At 40.1% G+C, this 19,559-nt stretch overlaps 1 protein-coding gene across 1 annotated transcript in view; it reads right to left on the reverse strand.

Moving 5' to 3' along the window:
- kcnk17 (potassium channel, subfamily K, member 17) overlaps nt 1-19,014 on the reverse strand; it is a 34,205-nt gene extending 15,191 nt beyond the window's left edge. Inside the window, exons 1-3 of the mRNA XM_038969531.1 lie at nt 18,847-19,014; nt 2,788-2,902; nt 2,103-2,269 (exon numbers count right to left, since the gene is read on the reverse strand). Coding sequence (XP_038825459.1) covers nt 2,103-2,269; nt 2,788-2,902; nt 18,847-19,014 — 450 coding nt within the window. The remainder of the gene's footprint in view (nt 1-2,102; nt 2,270-2,787; nt 2,903-18,846) is intronic.
- Nucleotides 19,015-19,559: the final 545 nt, after the last annotated feature.

Consider the following 19,559-nt stretch of genomic DNA (forward strand, 5'->3'; position numbering starts at 1 on the left):
AGAATGTTTGACATGTTTTAGAACAATGAGTCTGAGAAAAGGGAAAGAGCAGACTTACTTAGTGGTGTTGAATGACCTCAGTTCAGAATTTCTGGTGTGGTCTAATCACCCTCGCTAGAAAGATCAGTGACAATTTATCAATCATTTTAATTTTGATTCCGACAGGCGAGAAGGAGAGAGACAGAGCCCTGTCCCTGAACTGTGATGTAAGCACAAAGTTAGGTACTAACACATAACAATGTGTGAGTGGTGTGAGGAAACCTTGAATTCCTTCAATTTCGTTATGGGATAAAATGATTTCCTTATCGGGTGTAATTCAAATTATATTCGTTATTCTGATTAGTTTATTTTTATTTAACTGGCAGTGTTGTTTTTTTTTTTTTACAGACCCAGGATTCTACAGAGCTGCAAAAGATCCCTTCCGTTTTTGTTGACGGTGCTGTCACTGTTGTTTCTATGGGGGAGATTAAGACAGTTAGAAACAGTATGGCCTCTAATAAAGCTGTCCCCTCGTGTGCTCGTTAGATCAGGTAGTGTTCCTGTGCGCTTTCTGGAACATTAGAACTTTCATGTGCCTTAATAACAAACTTGTATGCCATCTGTAAATACAAATAAAATTGTTAAATTACGAGCCTAGTTGGTTTAGCCACAGAATAAACCAGCAGCCTTCCCACTAGCCATGATTGGCTGATATAATGAGTGGGCTGGACATCCGAAAGATGAGTTTGAATTGGTCTGCCACGTAGCATGCTTCTGTCTATTTGAGCTGGTCAGTATGTGTAGATAAAGTTGTCTTAACAAGGTTTAAAAAATATATATATACAGTGGGGAGAACAAGTATTTGATACACTGCCGATTTTGCAGGTTTTCCCTTCTTACAAATCATGTAGAGGTCTGTAATTTTTATCATAGGTACACTTCAACTGTGAGAGACGGAATCTAAAACAAAAATCCAGAAAATCACATTTGGTCAGAATGAGCTGTTCTCTCATTTGTGTCTTGAAGTAGCTAGCAAGCTAGCCAACGTTACCCAGTTAGCTTGGGTGCTTGACTTCTGTTGTTAGGTCAGAATGCTCAGATCAACCCTTAAAGAGATGGGTGGGGCTAAAGCTTAAGAGGGTGTGAACAATTCTGAATGGGTCTAGACAAAGAAGAGCCTCTCCAGTAGGTACCCAAACATTCAAGGGCCAGTTTATCAACTTTCAAAGCATAATTACTTTCCCATTGGATTATCCTTTGTGTCATATTTTGGTAGTTAACCATTTTCTGTGTTCTCATATATCCAATATGTAACCCCAAAATGGTAGAGGGAACACACTCCTTTTCAGTCTGTGGCTATCAGATGCAAATTTGTATAATTTCTGTGAACGTTACTTAAACTGAGTTTACTTTGCAATTTAAATCCAGAACTCTGGTGGGTAATGCTTTATAATACAGCCTGGTTAAAGCTGACCTTACCTGATATTTACATGGTATTAACTAAGGCCTCAATTCAATCATATCGAGCGTTAAACAGCATTGGTAGACATCTTCATAGCGAATGTTTTGGCATTGTTGGAAGTGTAACTGCGGTATGAGCTGACAAATAGGTGAGCGGCGGCTCTTGTGTGTCACAAACCACTCCCTTCCTTTTTATCCATATCGTGTTAGAAGCTCAAACAGCGATAGAAAGTTTAGGCTAATGCATGTTTACTGCCTATCAGTCTAATTGAGATGTTGCGACGATAGAACATCACACATTTGTGTGTTTGAACTTGTAACGTGGCTGCATGAACTTCTGACGTAACTGGATGGAATTTGTCGGATTATAAAATCAGGTGGTTTTGTTGCATCCAAAGGCAAGTTCGCGATAAGCTAACACAAGGAGCCGCTTGTGGATTTCACAGTTCTTACGCAGTTCCACTTCCGACACCGCCGAAACAACAGCTTTGCGGGTGCCGGCTAGTGTACATCTGATAGAATCTAGCCCTAAGTAACTATGTCGTCACAATTGATACTTCCTGGTACTTACCTCAAAGAATACAACACAGCTGGTAACCTGGTAAATACGAGGCTGTAAAATAAAGAGTTACCATCTCAGAGTCTATAGGTAGAGCACTTACCCTGTGATTGGTCTTTCCCTGGATGAAATCGCAGGCGTTCCTCTCTATGGCCAGCATGTACTTGCCTACTCTGTTCAGCACCACCATGTTCAGAGGGATCCCAAACAGAGCGAAGAACACACAGAAGATCTGACCTGCCGTTGTACTGGGGCTCATGTTGCCATAGCCTAGAACAGGGAGAACAAATGGGCTCAACCATTGGGAATTATTTGGTCTGTGTGTTTCTATGATGAACACACAATGAGAACAACAATTGTAATATTCAATTATAATACAGGCAGAAGCACATAGCACAGGAATATCCTGGCTATGATGAATGTGAGGCATAAATAAAGACAAGGCATGAAGAACTTGCAGACGCTACATGATGAGGTACATTTGTAATTTGGGGTCAACTATTTTTCTAATATTAGGTACATTTCTAACTGGTGTGAACTACTCCTTTAAAATTAGGTAGATTTGTAATTTGTGTGAACTTTGGGTAAACTTTCCCTTTAAAATGTATGTGATGTTGTCTCCGGCTAGAGCAGCCTACTACTTTTAATTATCTAATAAATTAAATCAATAATTTATCTTTTGGGGTACTATCCCTATAAGATGAGGTGCATTAGTAATTTGGGTGAACTATCCATTTAAGATGTCAGATACATTTTTAATTTGGGTGAACTGTCCCTTTAAAACTCACCTATAGTGGTGACCACAGTGGCAGCAAACACAGCAGAGCTAGTGAACTTCCAGAAGCTGTCCATGGTCTGGTTCCCTTTCAGACTAAGCCCAACCTTGGAAGAATCTCGAATTACCTAGAACAATACATATGGACATACGAGAGAATTTCATAACCACTATGGGTGGGATTTAATTCCTAGTGCAGCTCACTGGACAGCTGACAACGTGACTTTTAAAGGCATCATCCCTGACGTTTGTGGAGATTGCATTCTCGGTAAACCCTGTAGAGCTCAATCGGAAATCACTTTTTAAATGTCAAGTATGCTATAATGTGGTTCTAACGAGGATCTGATTGAATCCCAGCCTATATAAACAGTATATAAACCAGTCAAAAGTTTGGACACACCTACTCATTCAAGGGTTTTTCTTTATTTGTACTAGTTTTTACATTGTAGAATAATAGTGAAGACATCAAAACTATGAAATAACACATATGGAATCACGCAGTAACCAAAAAAGTATATTTGATGTTTTAGATTATTCAAAGTAGCCTGCCATTGCCTTGATGACAGCTTTGCAAAATCTTGGCATTCACTCAACCAGCTTCACCTGGAAGGCTTTCCAACAGTCTTGAAAGAGTTCTCACATATGCTGAGCACTTGTTGGCTGCTTTTCCTTCACTCTGCGGTCCAACTCATCCCAAACCATCTCAATTGGGTTGAGGTCAGGTGGTTGTGGAGGCCAGATCATCTGCTGCAGCACTCCATAACTCTCCTTCTTGGTCAAATAGCCCTTACACAGCCTTGAGGTGTGTTGGGTCATTGTCCTGTTGAAAAACAAATCATAGTCCCACTAAGCACAAACCAGATGGGATAGCGTATTGCTACAGAATGCGTTGGTAGCCATGCTGGTTAAGTGTGCCTTGAATTCTAAATAAATCCCTGACTGTGTCACCAGCAAAGCACACCCACACCATCACACCTCCTCCTCCATGCTTCACAATGGGAACCACACATATGGAGATCATTCGTTCACCTACTCTGCGTCTCACAAAGACACAGCGTTTGGAACCAAAAATCGCAAATTTGAACTCATCAGACCAAAGGACAGATTTCCACCGGTCTAATGTCCATTGCTCGTGTTTCTTGGCCCAAGCAAGTCTCTACTTATTATTTCTGTCCTTTAGTAGTGGTTTCTTTGCAGCAATTTCTCTGCAGCAAGCAGTCTCCTCTGAACAGTTGATGTTGAAATGTCTGTTTTTTTATGTTTTTTATTTCACCTTTGTTTAACCAGGTAGGGCAGTTGAGAACAAGTTCTCATTTACAACTGTGACCTGGCCAAGATAAAGCAAAGCAGTGCGACACAAACAACAACACAGAATGACACATGGAATAAACAAACGTACAGTCAATAACACAATAGAAAACAAGTCTATATACAGTGTGTGCAAATGGCGTGAGGAGGTAAGGCAATAAATAGGCCATAGTAGCGAAGTAATTACAATTTAGCAAATTAACACTGGAGTGATAGATGTGTAGATGATGATGTGCAAGTAGAAATACAGGTGTGCAAAAGAGCAAAAAGTAAATAAAACAATATGGGGATGAGGTAGGTAGATTGGATGGGCTGTGTACAGCTGCAGCTATCGGTTAGCTGCTCAGATAGCTGATGTTTAAAGTTAGTGAGGGAGATATAAGTCTCCAACTTCAGCGATATTTGCAATTCGTTCCAGTCATTGGCAGCAGAGAACTGGAAGGAAAGGCGGCCAAAGGAGGGTTTGGCTTTAGGGATGACCAGTGAGATATACCTGCTGGAGCGTGTGCTACAGGTGGGTGTTATTATCGTGACCAGTGAGCTGAGATAAGGCGGATCTTTACCTAGCAAAGACTTATAGATGACCTGGTGCCAATGGGTCTGGCGACGAATACTGTTACTTGAACTCTGAAGCATTTATTTGGGCTGCAATTTCTGAGGCTGGTAACTCTAATGAACTTATCCTCTGCAGCAGAGGTAACTCTGGGTGATCCTTTCCTGTGGCGGTCCTCATGTGAACCAGTTTCATCATAGCGCTTCATGGTTTTTGCGACTGCACTTGAAGAAACTTTCAAAGACCTTTGTGTCTTAAAGTAATGATGGACTGTCGTTTCGCTTTGCTTATTTGAGCTGTTCTTGCCATAATATGGACTTATTTGGTCTTTTACCAACTAACTTTTAACAAAGCACACCTGTTAATTGAAATGCATTCCAGGTGACTACCTCATGAAGCTGGTTGAGAGAATGCCAAGAGTGTGCAAAGCTGTCATCAAGGAAAATGGTGGCTACTTTCAAGAATCTCAAGTATAAAATATAATTGAATTTGTTTAACCCTTTTTTTGGTTACTAGATGATTCCATATGTGTTATTTCATAGTTGTGATGTCTTCACTATTATTCCACATTGTAGAAAATAGTAAAAATAAAGAAAAAACATATTTCAAATATGTTCAAGTTCTATGCCTCCAGGGGCAAATGGAAGTAGGGGGCAAAGTGGGAGTAAAGTATTTTGTCTACTTACCAAAGTCTTAGGCACTAGGTCAACTAGTGTAAACAGTCTCCCCTTTACAGAGCAAACACATCCTGCTTAGGTAAGAAAAGCTAGAATCTAACCCTGCAATCTAGTGGTCAACTTTCAAGGCCCCTACTCGAGACAGCCACGCTAACTCTGTTGTAAGTCAAGGTTATATAACAGTTTGCTTACTTGGTGGACAGACTGTAACCACCGTTTCATCTCTTTACGGTCGCTTGTGCTCATTCTGGGCTTTTAGGTCAATGGACCACAGTTGTCAAGAAGATGATGTACATTAGACCTGAAAATCCCTTGCAGTGAGGTATGTCTCTGAGCTGTGTCAGAATGAAGATGTTGACACAGCCTATTACATAAACGTCTTCGCAGGGAGCATCACAAATTTGACAGTTACTCCACATATACCGTACACACATACAGTGGTGTATATTCATGGAGGCCAAGGAAAGCCAGGCTTCCCCAAAGATGTTACCAAGAAAAAAATATTTTTCCTTCAATTTGCAAGAAGCTGAATGTATGACATTATTGCTGCCTGTAGCATTGAATTCAATAGTAAGGGAAGCCAGGGAGCATTTAGCCTCCCTTGATAATAAAAGCAATAAAATAATAGCCAATCAGCTTTGAGCTAAACTGAGTGGGATCAACTGTGAATGGTCCTGACGCATCAAAATAAAGTGTCAAGAGAAGCCATTTTGGATTTGTCTTCACATCAAAAGCAAAACGTCATTGACAAGAAAAACGTAAATTGTTGTGTTGCTGTCCTCTGGTGGCAAGCTAGGTAGCTAAAATTGTCCCTTCACTAAATTAGCCCTGGATGGAGATAGGGATTTGGACTTGTGGTTTACCTTAATTCAACATACTGGCCAATGATTATAACGGTGATTCTGATCCAACCATAAATTCATACATTGTGCCCCTGGCCTGAGAGGATGGATGTTCAATATGTACCTAGATGTTGTAGGCTAATGTTAACTAGCCGGCACATCGTTGCCCATGAAAGGAAGTTAGGCTAGCGAGCCATCATTTTAACCAGGTAACCTAGGACAACAAAACTAAAAGTGTGTACTGTCTGACAGTCATAGACCGTTTTGGTCACATGAAAGAGAGGAGGATGGCATTAGTGTTCCTCTACAAGTAGGGTGAGTCAACATGTTTTTTTCTACCTGCACGCACACACACACTCACATTTATATTTAGCTTACGTTGATTGGACGCAATTGTTTTTTGGTATTAGATTAAACGTAGGTGATGATGTTAAAGTTGAAATAGTGCTGGAATAGTGGAAGCAGCTCCTGTTTTCTTTGAGACTTGCGGTAACTCTTCATGGTTCTAAATCAACAGTTATTTAGTAGTCTGAACATTTCGGAAACATGAACTTGTTTGACCATGCTGTAGGTTATGTAACAGTTTGTTACATACAATATGCTTTGTGGATATTACTGGACAGATGATGCCCTCCTGTTTTGTGATGAAACAAGCGTTTTTATTCTACCACTGTGTGACTGTTGTCTTCTTGTTGTCTAGACCTTAGGCCTATACAGTGCCTTCGGGAAGTATTCAGACCTTGACTTTTTACACATTTTGTTACGTTACAGCCTTATTCTAAAATAGATTAAATATAAAAATGTTAGAGCAAAAACCAAGCCATGAGTTCGAAAGAATTGTCCGTAGAGCGCCGAGACAGGATTGTGTTAAGGGACAGATCTGGGGAAGAGTACCAAAAAATGTCTGCAGCATTGAAGGTCCCCAAAAACACAGTGGCCTCCATCATTCTTAAGTGGAAGAAGTTTGGAACCACCAAGACTCTTCCTAGAGCTGGACTCCTGGTCAGACTGAGCAATCGGGGGAGAAGGGCCTTGGTCAAGGAGGTGACTAAGAACCCGATGGTCACTCTGACAGAGCTCTAGAGTTCCTCTGTGGAGATGGGAGAACCTTCCAGAAAGACAACCATCTCTGCAGCACTCCACCAATCAGGCCTTTATGGTAGGGTGGCCAGACAGAAGCCACTCCTCACTAAAATAATCTCAGACCATGAAAAACAAGTTTCTCTGGTCTGATTAAACCAAGATTGAACTCTTTGGCCTGAATGCCAAGCGTCACATCTGGAGGAAACCTGGCACCATCCCTACGGTGAAGCATGATGGTGTAAGAATCATGCTGTGGGGATGTTTTTCATCAGCAGGGACTGAGAGACTATCAGGTTTGATGCAAAGATGAATAGAGCAAAGTACAAAGAGATCCTTGATGAAAACCTGCTCCAGAGCTCTCAGAACCTCAGACTAGGGCGAAGGTTCACCTTCCAACAGGACAACGACCCTAAGCACACAGCCAAGACAACACAGGAAAGGCTTCGGGACAAGTCTCTGAATGTCCTTGAGTGGCCTAGCCAGAGCCCAGACTTAAACCTGATCGAACATCTGGAGAGACCTGAAAATATCTGTGCAGCAACGCTCTCCATCCAACCTGAAAGAGCTTGAGACTATCTGCAGAGACGAACGGGAGAAACTCCCCAAATACAGGTATGCCAGCTTGTAGCGTCCTACCCAAAAATAATGTAGGCTATAATCGCTACCAAAGGTGCTTCAGCAAAGTACTGAGTAAAGGGTCTGAATACTTATGTAAATGTGAAAAATATATATAATTTAGTTTAAGTCTGTAACCTAACAAAATGTGGAAAAAGTCAAGGGGTCTGAATACTTTCCGAAGGCACTGTATATCACGGTGGCATATGAACTAACAGGTTATCGAGCAAACAATGCAATTATCACAACACATAGGTTGTAATATGGCTTCCCTATTGATTTTACCTACGCACCGCTACTGCACACATATCTGCCACTGCTTGAAACTGCTGCCAGAGGACTGCAGACTGACATACCTGTCCACAGATGCCCAACATCAATCCCCTTAAAACTACCCGCCACTTTACATAAATGCACAAAAGTTGAATAAAAAATGATAATTCAAGAACATTTTGTAACCTTCTATAAAGTTTGAGAGAGTTCTTCCATCACAAAATGGATTACTTGGGAACACCCAGGCGAACTTTGGAACAACTTAAATAAATCTTAACACGGACCATGTAGGTCAAGGGATGACACTCAGGCAAAGCAGTGCATTGTTAAAAGTACCTCAATTTGCATGGGAAAGGATTGCCTCCTTGCCTTTTAAACATCAGTCAACAATCCAGCAGTGAGTCAGCACCTCTTGACAGACTAGTATTATCCTCAATTTAACTTGTAAATGGGCCAGTAGCTAGGTTTCCATCCAATTGGCAACAGATTCTCATGTGAATATTGAATATTCTAAAATCTGCATAAAAACACTATGCACATTTTTCCACCAGAGATTCAGATTCAATTTTGACTTGTTGTTGATAAAAGGCTGTGCGTGATGACGTAGTGCACATAAAAATACCTTTTAAATTCGCATTTTCAACTCTATTGATGGTTTTCTCACAGACAAAAAGTTGTGATGTACAGCGAGTGTGCCCACTCAGGCATTGGCAAGTATGCTCCAGCCAACAGCTTGCAGACACAGTGCGGATAGGATAGCCAATATGATGCGATTACGATGGACAAAAGAGCAAGATTATTTTTATTTGTCAAACGGCAGCCAAGCATCGGTCATCATGTCACCAGAATAAGACCTTCGATATTTATTGGAAAGGAGCATCAATCAATCTCATCACATTTCACTTTCACCACCCTGTAAAGTTCATCATAAGTTACTTAATTTGTAGTCTAATAAACACCAAGTTCAATATGATGGTTATTTATATCAATATTGCAATTTACACCGACATTTCTCACATCATTAATTTTACACAAAAAGATCCCATCTTGTCTATCGTAATTTGTTTTGTCGACATTTGGCAGTATGTAGAAATGTAAATAAGGTGTCTTAGTGTGGCTGAGTGGGTAACACTGCCACAACTCTACTCTGCTTTCATTAGTCATTTATTAACTGCCTCTCATAATGTGCCTAGTCTGTCTCCCCTTTATGTCTGTCTCCCCTTTATGTCTCCCCTTTATGTCTATAAATAAATAAATAATAATATTAACAAAAGGAATAATTTAAAAATAAATGCAATATGGAAAAAGGCTACATCAAAAAATCTTAATTGGAGGTTGAATATTCTCCCAAACACATCTGCCATTAACTCTAAATTCGTGTTTACACCTTATGCTAACATATGGTTTTTGTGATCTGATCAAGGTGATCCAATTACTATGTGATCAAGTTTTGTCACATTTGCACATGGTACTAAAATGTCTCTCTTATCCGTCCACTCTGTCAAATAAAATTGTATTTGTCACATACTTCGTAGACAACAGTTGTATACTCTGGTCCACATTGTGACCAGATTTTCTGGTCCCTTCCTGTATTCAAATTTATTGACAGATATTCTTTCAAATTAATATGTATTTATTTATGTTAAGACATATTGATGCCATACATCAATTTTGCCCCCTGTCAATGATTTTAGAGGTCAAGATAATTATGCTTTAAATGGTCTCAATCTCAATCAGATCACAATGCATTTTTTAACTGTCTAAAAACTTGTGCACAATCAGAATGTGGAGAAGATCAGGACAAAGGACACATGTTAGCACCAACTCGCTCTCACACTGACTCACCTGAGCCATAGCATCCAGGGCCTCTTGGTTCAGACAGGGGTATGTGTCTAGTAGTGATCTCTTCACCTCAAGTAAACGCGCTATATCCTGCCGGACCAGACCTCCTTCCAGCTTCCAGAAGATCAGTCCTCCGATCAACACATAGGCCACGTACAGTACCGCCAACATCAGGATAGAGGGGATGCGAGACAGGCTAAACCCACTGAGACAAGCCATGTTGACACCAAGGGCTTGGGACTGCCTCAGACTTCTGACAGGGTTCTTCTACCTCAGCGAACAAACTTAAAAGACAAGTGGTGAGAATCAAGCCGGGCTGGCTCTCCCTTCCCCTTCCATGCGTTGCAGGCAAATTAATCCCCACCCGCACGCACTCCTGTTTCAACCTCCAAAGGTTTAGCATGCAAATCTGACCAGGTAGACAGACGCAGAGTGAGGGAAATAAAGAGAGAAGAGATGTAGGGATATACAGGGGCATGTGTTGCAGGTTAGGGGAAAGGAGGCTCAATAGTAAAAAGGTCAAGACACGGATCCCAGAAAAATGACCCTATTGGCTCACAGTTATTTTTGTGCAACCAATACTGAGAGTGTCGTTCCAGTTGAAGTGTTCTGTTGTGTGATGCTCACATTTAAAAAAATTAAATTAAAAAAACACCTACTCATTCAAGGGTATTTCTTTATTTTTTTACTATTTTCTACATTGTAGAATAATAATGAAGACATCAAAACAATGAAATAAAACATATGTAATCATGTAGTAACCTAAGAAAGTGTTAAACAACTAAAATATATTTTATATTTGAGATTCTTCAAAGTAGCCAACCTTTGACTTGACGACATACAACTTTGCACACTCTTGGCATTCTCTCAACCAGCTTCAACTGGAATGCTTTTCCAACAGTCTTGAGGGAGTTCTCACATATGCTGAGCACTTGTTGGCTGCTTTTCCTTCACTCTACGGTCCAACCCATCCCAAACCATCTCAATTGGGTTGAGGTCAGGTGATTGTGGAGGCCAGGTCATCTAATGCAGCCCTCCATAACTCTCCTTCTTGGTCAAATATCCTTTACACAGCCTGGAGGTGTGTTGAGTCATTGTCCTGTTGAAAAACAAATGGTAGACCCACTAAGCACAAACCAGATGGGTTGGCGTACAGCTGCAGAACGCTGTGGTAGCCATGCTGGTTAAGTGTGCCTTGAATTCTAAATAAGTCACTGACAGTGTCACCAGCAAAGCACCTCCACACATTCACACTTCCTTCATGCATCACGGTGGGAACCACACATGTGGAGATCATCCGTTCACCTACTCTGCATCTCACAAAGACATGGAGGTTGGAACCAAAAATTTCATATTTGGACTCATCAGACCAAAGGACAGATTTCCACCGGTCTAATGTCCATTCCTTGTGTTTCTTGACCCAAGCAAGTCTCTACTTATTATTATTAGTGTCCTTTAGTTGTGGTTTCTTTGCAGCAAATCAACCATGAAGGCCTGATTCACGTAGTTTCCTCTGAACAGTTGATGATGAGATGTGCCTGTTACTTGAACTCTGAAGCATTTATTTGGGCTGCAATTTGTGAGGCTGGTAACTCTAATTAACTTACCCTCTGCAGCAGAGGTAACTCTGGGTGATCCTTTCCTGTGGCGGTTCTCATGAGAGCCAGTTTCATCATAGCGCTTGATGGTTTTTGCGACTACACTTGAATAAACTTTCAAAGTTTTCAAATGTTCTGGATTGACTGACCTTCTTGTCTTAAAGTAATGATGGACTGTCATTTCTCTTTGCTTATTTGAGCTGTTCTTGCCATAATAAGGACTTGGTTTTTTACTAAATAGGGCCATCTTCTGTATACCACCCCTACCTTGTCACAACACACCCGATTGACTCAAACTCATTAAGAAGGAAAGAAATTCAACAAATTAACTTTGAACAAGGCACACGTGTTAATTGAAATGCATTCCAGGTGACTACCTCATGAAGCTGGTTGAGAGAATGCCAAGTGTGTGCAAAGCTGATGCCAAGTGTGAGAATGCCAAGTGTATGCAAAACTATAAAATATATTTTGATTTGTTTAACACTTTTTTGGTTACTGCGTGATTCCATATGTGTTATTTCATAGTTTTGATGTCTTCACTATTATTCTACAATGTAGAAAATAGTAAACAAAGAAAAACCCTGGAATAAGTAGGTGTGTTCAAACTTTTTAATGGTACTGGCAGTTAACCCACTGTTCCTAGGCCGTCATTGAAAATAAGAATTTGTTCTTAACTGACTAGTTAAATAAAGGTAAAATATATATATATATATGTTTTCTGTTCTTGGGAATATGACTCACACAATTGATTAGACCAGTCACGTATTTATTATGCATTTTATTTAATTTTTTTATTAATCAGTTACCCAATCAAGGCAGGGCCCCACTTTTACCTACGTGTGCCCCCTAACTCCTCCCATCTGATGATTAGCAGAGCATCACCAGCACAATCTTAGAACAAAGGGTTCCAAAAGGGTTATTTTTGGGGGAATAGGGTTCTACCAAGAACTGTTTTGATCAGAATAACCTTTTTTGGAAATCAAGGGTTCTTTGTAAGGCAAAGGGTTCTACCTAGAACCTTTATCATCCTAAGAATAGTTTTTTGAAGAAAGGTTTCTTTGAGGATTCTTTGGAAGACAAGAAGTATTCATTGGAAGTCTGTCACGCGGGACTAGGTGGGTGAAGGAATCAGACGCAGAGAGAGATCCACTTGGAAAAAATATTCCTTTTACTAATGCACAAAAAATGATAAGCCCAAACATCCACGGCGCAGAGAACAACTTGATAACCCAAAACACACACGCGTAACATAAAGACAATCCCGCACAAAACAAGGGCGGGTCTACCTACTAAATATAGGGAAGCTCATTTACGAAAACAACAGAAACACAGGTGAAACTAATAAGACAAAACAAACAGACAAACGAAAAAGGGATCGGTGGCGGCTAGTAGGACGGTGACGACGACCGCCGAGCACCGCCCGAACAGGCAGGGGAGCCAACTTCGGCGGAAGTCGTGACAAAGTCAAGAAGGTGTTCTACAATATATAATATTTCCCAGCATACTCTGTTGCAGGGCGATTCTCAGAATTGTTTGTTTTATTGTAATATATGTGTTTTTGCATGAACATTGCTTGGTTGATACGTCTTCTAAACTAATCCAATCTGTTAGTAATTGGATTTATTGCAACCGTTACTGAGATGGTTGTTCCAGTTTAGATGATTGAGGTAGTCTCAGTATTCAATCTTTCCTACCCTGGCATTTATTCTGAATGCAGGTTGCAGGCGATTAACAATTCCACTTGTTGGATATCCTAACTCTGGCTGAGTTCCAATAGAAATTAGTTCTAGGAAGAACCCTCCAAGGATAAAAGGGTTCTTGGTAGAACTGTTCACAGATGGTTCTAGGAAGAACCTTTAGATGATAAAATGGTTCTTGGTTGAACCATATACAAGAGGTTCTTTGAAAAACCCTACATAGATGGTTCTAGATCGAACACTCTGCAAAGGGTTCTACACAGCACCAAAAAGGGTTCACCTACGGGGACAAACCAAAGAACCCTGTATGGTTCTACTTAGCACCTTTTTTTCTAAGTGTGACATGGTAAGATTGGACCCAGGTGCAGAGAAGAGACCAGACGAGGAATCAGTGGTTAAAACTTCTTGTCAATAGGGGGGCGCTGTTTTCACTTTGGAAAAAATTGTGCCCAAATTAAACTGCCTCGTACTCTATTCTGACAATATGCATATTATTATTACTATTGATAGAAAACACTCAAGTTTCTAAAACTGTTTGAATTATATCTGTGAGTAAAACAGAACTCATTTTGCAGCAAACTTCCAGACAGGAAGTGAAAAATCTGAAAACGAGGCTCTGTTTCAGGGCCTGCCTATTCAATTGCCTAATATTTGTCTACCAAGGCGCGTGAAGCCCTATAACATCATATTACACAATGCATATAGAGTTTGTTCGAAAATGTGCATATTTAGCGGCACAAATCGTGGTTATACAATGTGATTAGTGGCCAAAACTTCAAGCAATCTGTCCGGCGCCATCTTGGAGAGGCACCTAATCTAATCGAAAACTATTCATAAACTTGACTAAAAAATACAGATTGGACAGCAAATGAAAGATAAATTAGTTCTTAATGCAATCACTGTGTTAGATTTTTAAAATTAACGTTACTGCGCAATACAGCGTGCGCTAAAGCGAGGCCGCACCATAATTCATGGCGGAATTATTATTTGACATTTGTCAACATAAGTACGAATTAACAGCATAAAGACTGCTTACTATTAGCTGAGCTTCCATCAGAATCTTGGGCAAGGTGTCCTTTCTCCAGAACAATCGTCTTTTGGTTGAAAGATATCCTATTGTCCTGTCGAAATAGCCGCTAACGTTAGCCACCCACTGGAGAGGTGTCCAACTCGTGAACGCGCATCACAAAGAAATCCAGGAAAATCGCAATAAACTGATATAACCTGTTTGGGCTGAAGGGGCAGTATTGAGTAGCCAGATAAAAGGTGCCCATTTCAATTCTCAATTCTTGCTCGTACAATATGCATATTATTATTACTATTGGATAGAAAACACTCTCTAGTTTCTAAAACCGTTTGAATTATATCTGTGAGTGAAACAGAACTCATTCTGCAGCAAACTTCCTGACAGGAAGTGGAAAGTCTGAAATTGAGTCTCTGTTCCAGGGGCTGCCTATTCAAGTCCATGTTATTTATTAGTTTAGATGCACTTCATACGTCTTCCACTAGATGGCGACAAGGAGTGAGAGAAGAAATGGACTGTGTAACTTGATCTGGACTCGAATTACAGCTCCTGGAATGACGTGTCCTCCATTTCCTGTTTTCAGGCAGGCGCAAAGAGGGACATGGATTTGCCTTTTGAAAAGCTGTCGTTATAGGCAACTAATATCTCCGGCTTTGATTTTATTTGATACATGTGACCATATCATCGTAAAGTATGTTTTTTCAATATAGTTTCATCAGATTATTGAAAATTTTTCGGGAGTTTTGCCGTGTTCCGTTCTCTTCCGTTTGTTGACATGGAGAGAGTCGTGCCACTTGGCTAGTGCGCTTGCTAAATCGAGAGGGAAAATGGACGTTCTAAATCCAAACAACGATTGTTCTTGACAAAGGACACCTTGTCCAACATTCTGATGAAAGATCAGCAAAAGTAAGAAACATTTTATGATGCTATTTCATATATCTGTCGTACATGTGAACTAGTCGCCGACGCCCAACGTTTGGATACTCTAGCTATACCGAAGCTGCATATCGTAATGAAGTTATTTTTAGAATTCTAACACTGCGATTTCATTAAGAACTAATGGATCTATCATTTCCTATACAACATGTATTTTTTAGTTATGTTTATGAATAGCTATTTGGTCAGAATATGTGTGTCAGAAAAAGTGTCCGAAAAATATCCAGGCGTGGGGGGGAAAGTAGCTAAGTTAGCAGAATGTATAACCATTGATTTCAGCTCTAAATATGCACATTTTCGAACAAAACATAAGTGTATGTATAACCTGATGTTATAGGACTGTCATCTGATGGAGAAAATCAAGGTTAGTCAAAAATTATATATCTTTTACTGGTTTGTTACGATCGCTAACCTTTTGCTACTGGGAAATGGCATGTGTTTCTGGCTATTGTGGTAAGCTAATATAACGCTATATTGTGTTTTCGCTGTAAAACACTTGATAAATCGGAAATATTGTCTGGAATCACAAGATGCCTGTCTTTCATTTGCTGTACACTATGTATTTTTCAGAAATGTTTTATGATGAGTATTTAGTTATTTGGCGTTGGTGTCTGTAATTATTCTGTCTGCTTTCGGTGCAATTTCTGATTGTAGCTGCAATGTAAACTATGATTTATACCTGAAATATGCACATTTTTCGAACAAAACATAGATTTATTGAATAACATGTTATAAGACTGTCATCTGATGAAGTTGTTTGTTGGTTAGTTTGGTTGGTTCTTGGTTAGTTAGGTTGGCTTTGTGCATGCTACCTGTGCTGTGAAAAATGTCTGTCCTTTTTTGTATTTGGTGGTGAGCTAACATAAATATACGTGGTGTTTTCGCTGTAAAACATTTTAAAAATCGGACATGTTGGCTGGATTCACAAGATGTGTACCTTTCATATGCTGTATTGGACTTGTTAATGTGTGAAAGTTAAATATTTAAAAAATATATATTTTGAATTTCGTGCCCTGCACTTGAAGTGGCTGTTGTCATATTGTGGGCGGCCTCGGGCTTGCAGCCAGAAGAAGATAAACTGCTATAAGTCGGTTTAAATTAACTACCTTATGATGTCTTTAACAACTATAATGAATAAAAACATGACCGGAGATACAGAACTGCTAAAACGAAAGCTTTGCAGGAGGCCATTGTGATGTCCCTGATGCGCCAGGCGCCCCGTTGAAAAGAACGGTACTTCCGTTCCACGGTCATATATAGGGCCCCAGATTGCGCAATCCACTCCATTCAAATTCTCCCCGCTTACTGACATCTAGAGGAAGGCGTATGCAGTGCATGTAGCCCGATGGCTTACATGGGGACTTATAAACTGACCTCAGAACAGGGACCTCGATTTCTGAAATCTCACTCCCTGACAGGAAATGTGCTGCAGAATGAGTTCTGTTTCACTCAGAGAAATAATTCAAACGGTTTTAGAAACTAGAGAGTGTTTTCTATCCAATAGTAATAATAATATGCATATTGTACGAGCAAGAATTGAGTACGAGGCAGTTTAATTTGGGAACGAATTTTTACAAAGTCGAAATGGCGCCCCCCTAGTGTCAAGAGGTTAACAGTTTTGGAAACTTTAGAGTGTTTTTTATCCAAATCTACCAATTATATGCATATCCTAGCTTCTGGGCCTGAGTAACAGGCAGTTTACTTTGGGCACGCTTTTCATCCAGAGGTGAAAATACTGCCCCCTACCCAAGAGAGGTTATGTAGGTCCTAACAGTTTGTGGGCACCGTTTGTCACCGTTATAGTGCAATTAATATATTGTTTAGTGTTGTGTAGTGGCTTTGACTCACCAAGATTTACATGCTAAAATCCACCACTGAGTAGGCCTATTACTTGTGTGTTATAAACAATTTATACATTATAAAAAGCATTGATTAAACCACAATTACTGATAATCATACTTGCCATTGAATGTACTTGCTACTGGCCTGTCTAAGAAACAGATTAATGCTTTGGATCTAAAGCAACCAGGGCTGTAGCTACAAATGAGGACACCGCGGTCCGAACCGCTGTAATTTTATCAAATGTAAAGCATTTTTGGGGGGGGAAGTCAGTCGGAGGGTCAACTTACTGTTGAGAGTTAGAATAGTAGAATACACAAGGTGCAATTTCAAAACTTGGTTGCAGCGGTTTTAATAATTTTATGTCACTTACTGACAGTCACTCAATTAGCCCCAGTAAAAAAAAATGTATTGTTAATAAGGCTAGGTGTCCTGCTAGCGGGACAACTTCCGGTGAAACTGGAGGGCGCGCAATTCAAATAATCATAAAAATTGTGGATATTAAACATTTAGGTACATACAAGTGTCTTATATCGGTTAAAAGATTACATTCTTGTTAATCTAACTGCACTGTCCAATTTACAGTAGGCATTACAGCGAAAGCATGCCATGCGAGTGTTTGAGGACGGCGCACCACATCAACAAAAAAAGATCCGCCGGCACAGGTTTCATAAATTCACAAATAGCGATTAAATATTCACTTACTTTTTGAAAATCTTCCTCTGATTTGTCATCCAAAGCGTCCCAGCTACAACATGTAGTGTAGTGTCCTTCTTTATATCCCAAAAAGTCTGTTTAGTTGGCGCCATCAATTTGAGTAATCCACTCGTTCAACATGCAGAAAAAGGAATCCAAAAAGCTACCTTTAAACTTTGTTAAAACAAGTCAAAATACATTTCTATTCAATCCTCAGATGCCCTAAAATGTAATTAAACTATAACATTTCATACGGAAAGAAGTATGTTCAAGAGGAAAACGATATTAGCATGTGCGTGTCCTCTTCCTCGCGTGCGCATACATGCATTTCCAAGTCTGTGTCCCTGTATCAAAACTCATTATTCTTCCTCGTTTTGGAAGAAACAAGCCTGAAACCTTGAACAAAGACTACTGACACCCAGTGGAAGCCATAGGAATTGCATTTTTCTAAATCATTTCCATTGGAAGAGCATGGGCCCTCAAAAAAAGAAAGAAATCCATTTGGTTTTTCTTTGGATTTTCTCCTACTATATCTATTGTGTTATAGTCTCCTACATTATTTTAACATTTCTACAAATGTCAGAGTGTTTTATGTCCAATGGTACAAATTTTATGCATATGCTGGCTTCAGGGCCTGAGCAACAGGCACTTTACTTTGGGAACGTCAGTCAGGCGGAAATTGAGAAAAATAGACCTTCGCCTGAAGAAATTTTAAAGTATTCTAGCAAGCGATCTAAACTTGGCTGAATTAACGACCGGGCACGTGCCTATGGGCCCTGACCTCCGGGAGCCCCATTGATTTTGTTAGTCACTCTCACTCAGGTATCATATTAACCTGGCATAAGGCATGCCTACTTACAAGGCCTTAACCAGCAATGCAGTTATAATACAATAGAGTTAAGAAAATATTTACTAAATAAACTAAAGTAAAAAAATACAATATCGAGGCTATATATCCCATGATGTTTTAACCTTGAAAATAAACAGAAATAGAAATATAACAGAAAGTACGTGGAAATCGAAAGAAAAGAAAAGAAGTGGAAATAGTCAAGGAGAACACAATTATACATTTTTTCATCTGATTGAGACCTGCACAAATCTCTCCATGTGCAGTCCATCCAAACAGGTGCAGTTTGCCAGGAAGTGCAGCTTCTCTAGCTGGAAGTGGTTGTGGTCCTCTGCTTCTTTCTCCAGCATCTGGAAAATGGTGGCTCCCACCATCTGGTACATGAAGTGGGCCAGAGCCAGGAGTGCCATCCAACTCAACTGGAACCTCACCATGAACACCCAAGCTTGGCTGGACAGATATCAAATCAAATTTTATCTGTCACATGCGCCGAATACAACACGTGTAGACCTTACAGTGAAATGCTTACTTACAAGCCCTTAAACAACAATGCCGTTTTAAGAAAATACAAAAACAGTAAGAGATAAGAATAACAAATAATTAAAGAGCAGCAGTAAATAAGAATAGTAGGGCTATATACAGTGGGTACCGGTACAGAGTCAACGTGCGGGGGCATCGGTGTTGAGGTAATGGAGGTAATATGTACATGTAGGTGGAGTTATTAAAATGTCTATTAATAGATAATAACAGAGAGTAGCGGCAGCGTAGAAGGGGGGGGGGGGGGGCAATGCAAATAGTCTGGGTAGCCATTTGATTAGCTGTTCAGGAGTCTTATGGCTTGGGGGTAGAATCTGTTTAGAAGCCTCTTGGACCTAGACTTAGTGCTCCGGTACCGCTTGCCGTGCGGTAGCAGAGAGAACAGGCTATGACTAGGGTAGCTGGAGTCTTTGACAAT

This window comes from Salvelinus namaycush, chromosome 30, assembly GCF_016432855.1.
Source record: "Salvelinus namaycush isolate Seneca chromosome 30, SaNama_1.0, whole genome shotgun sequence".
Taxonomy (NCBI): domain Eukaryota; kingdom Metazoa; phylum Chordata; class Actinopteri; order Salmoniformes; family Salmonidae; genus Salvelinus; species Salvelinus namaycush.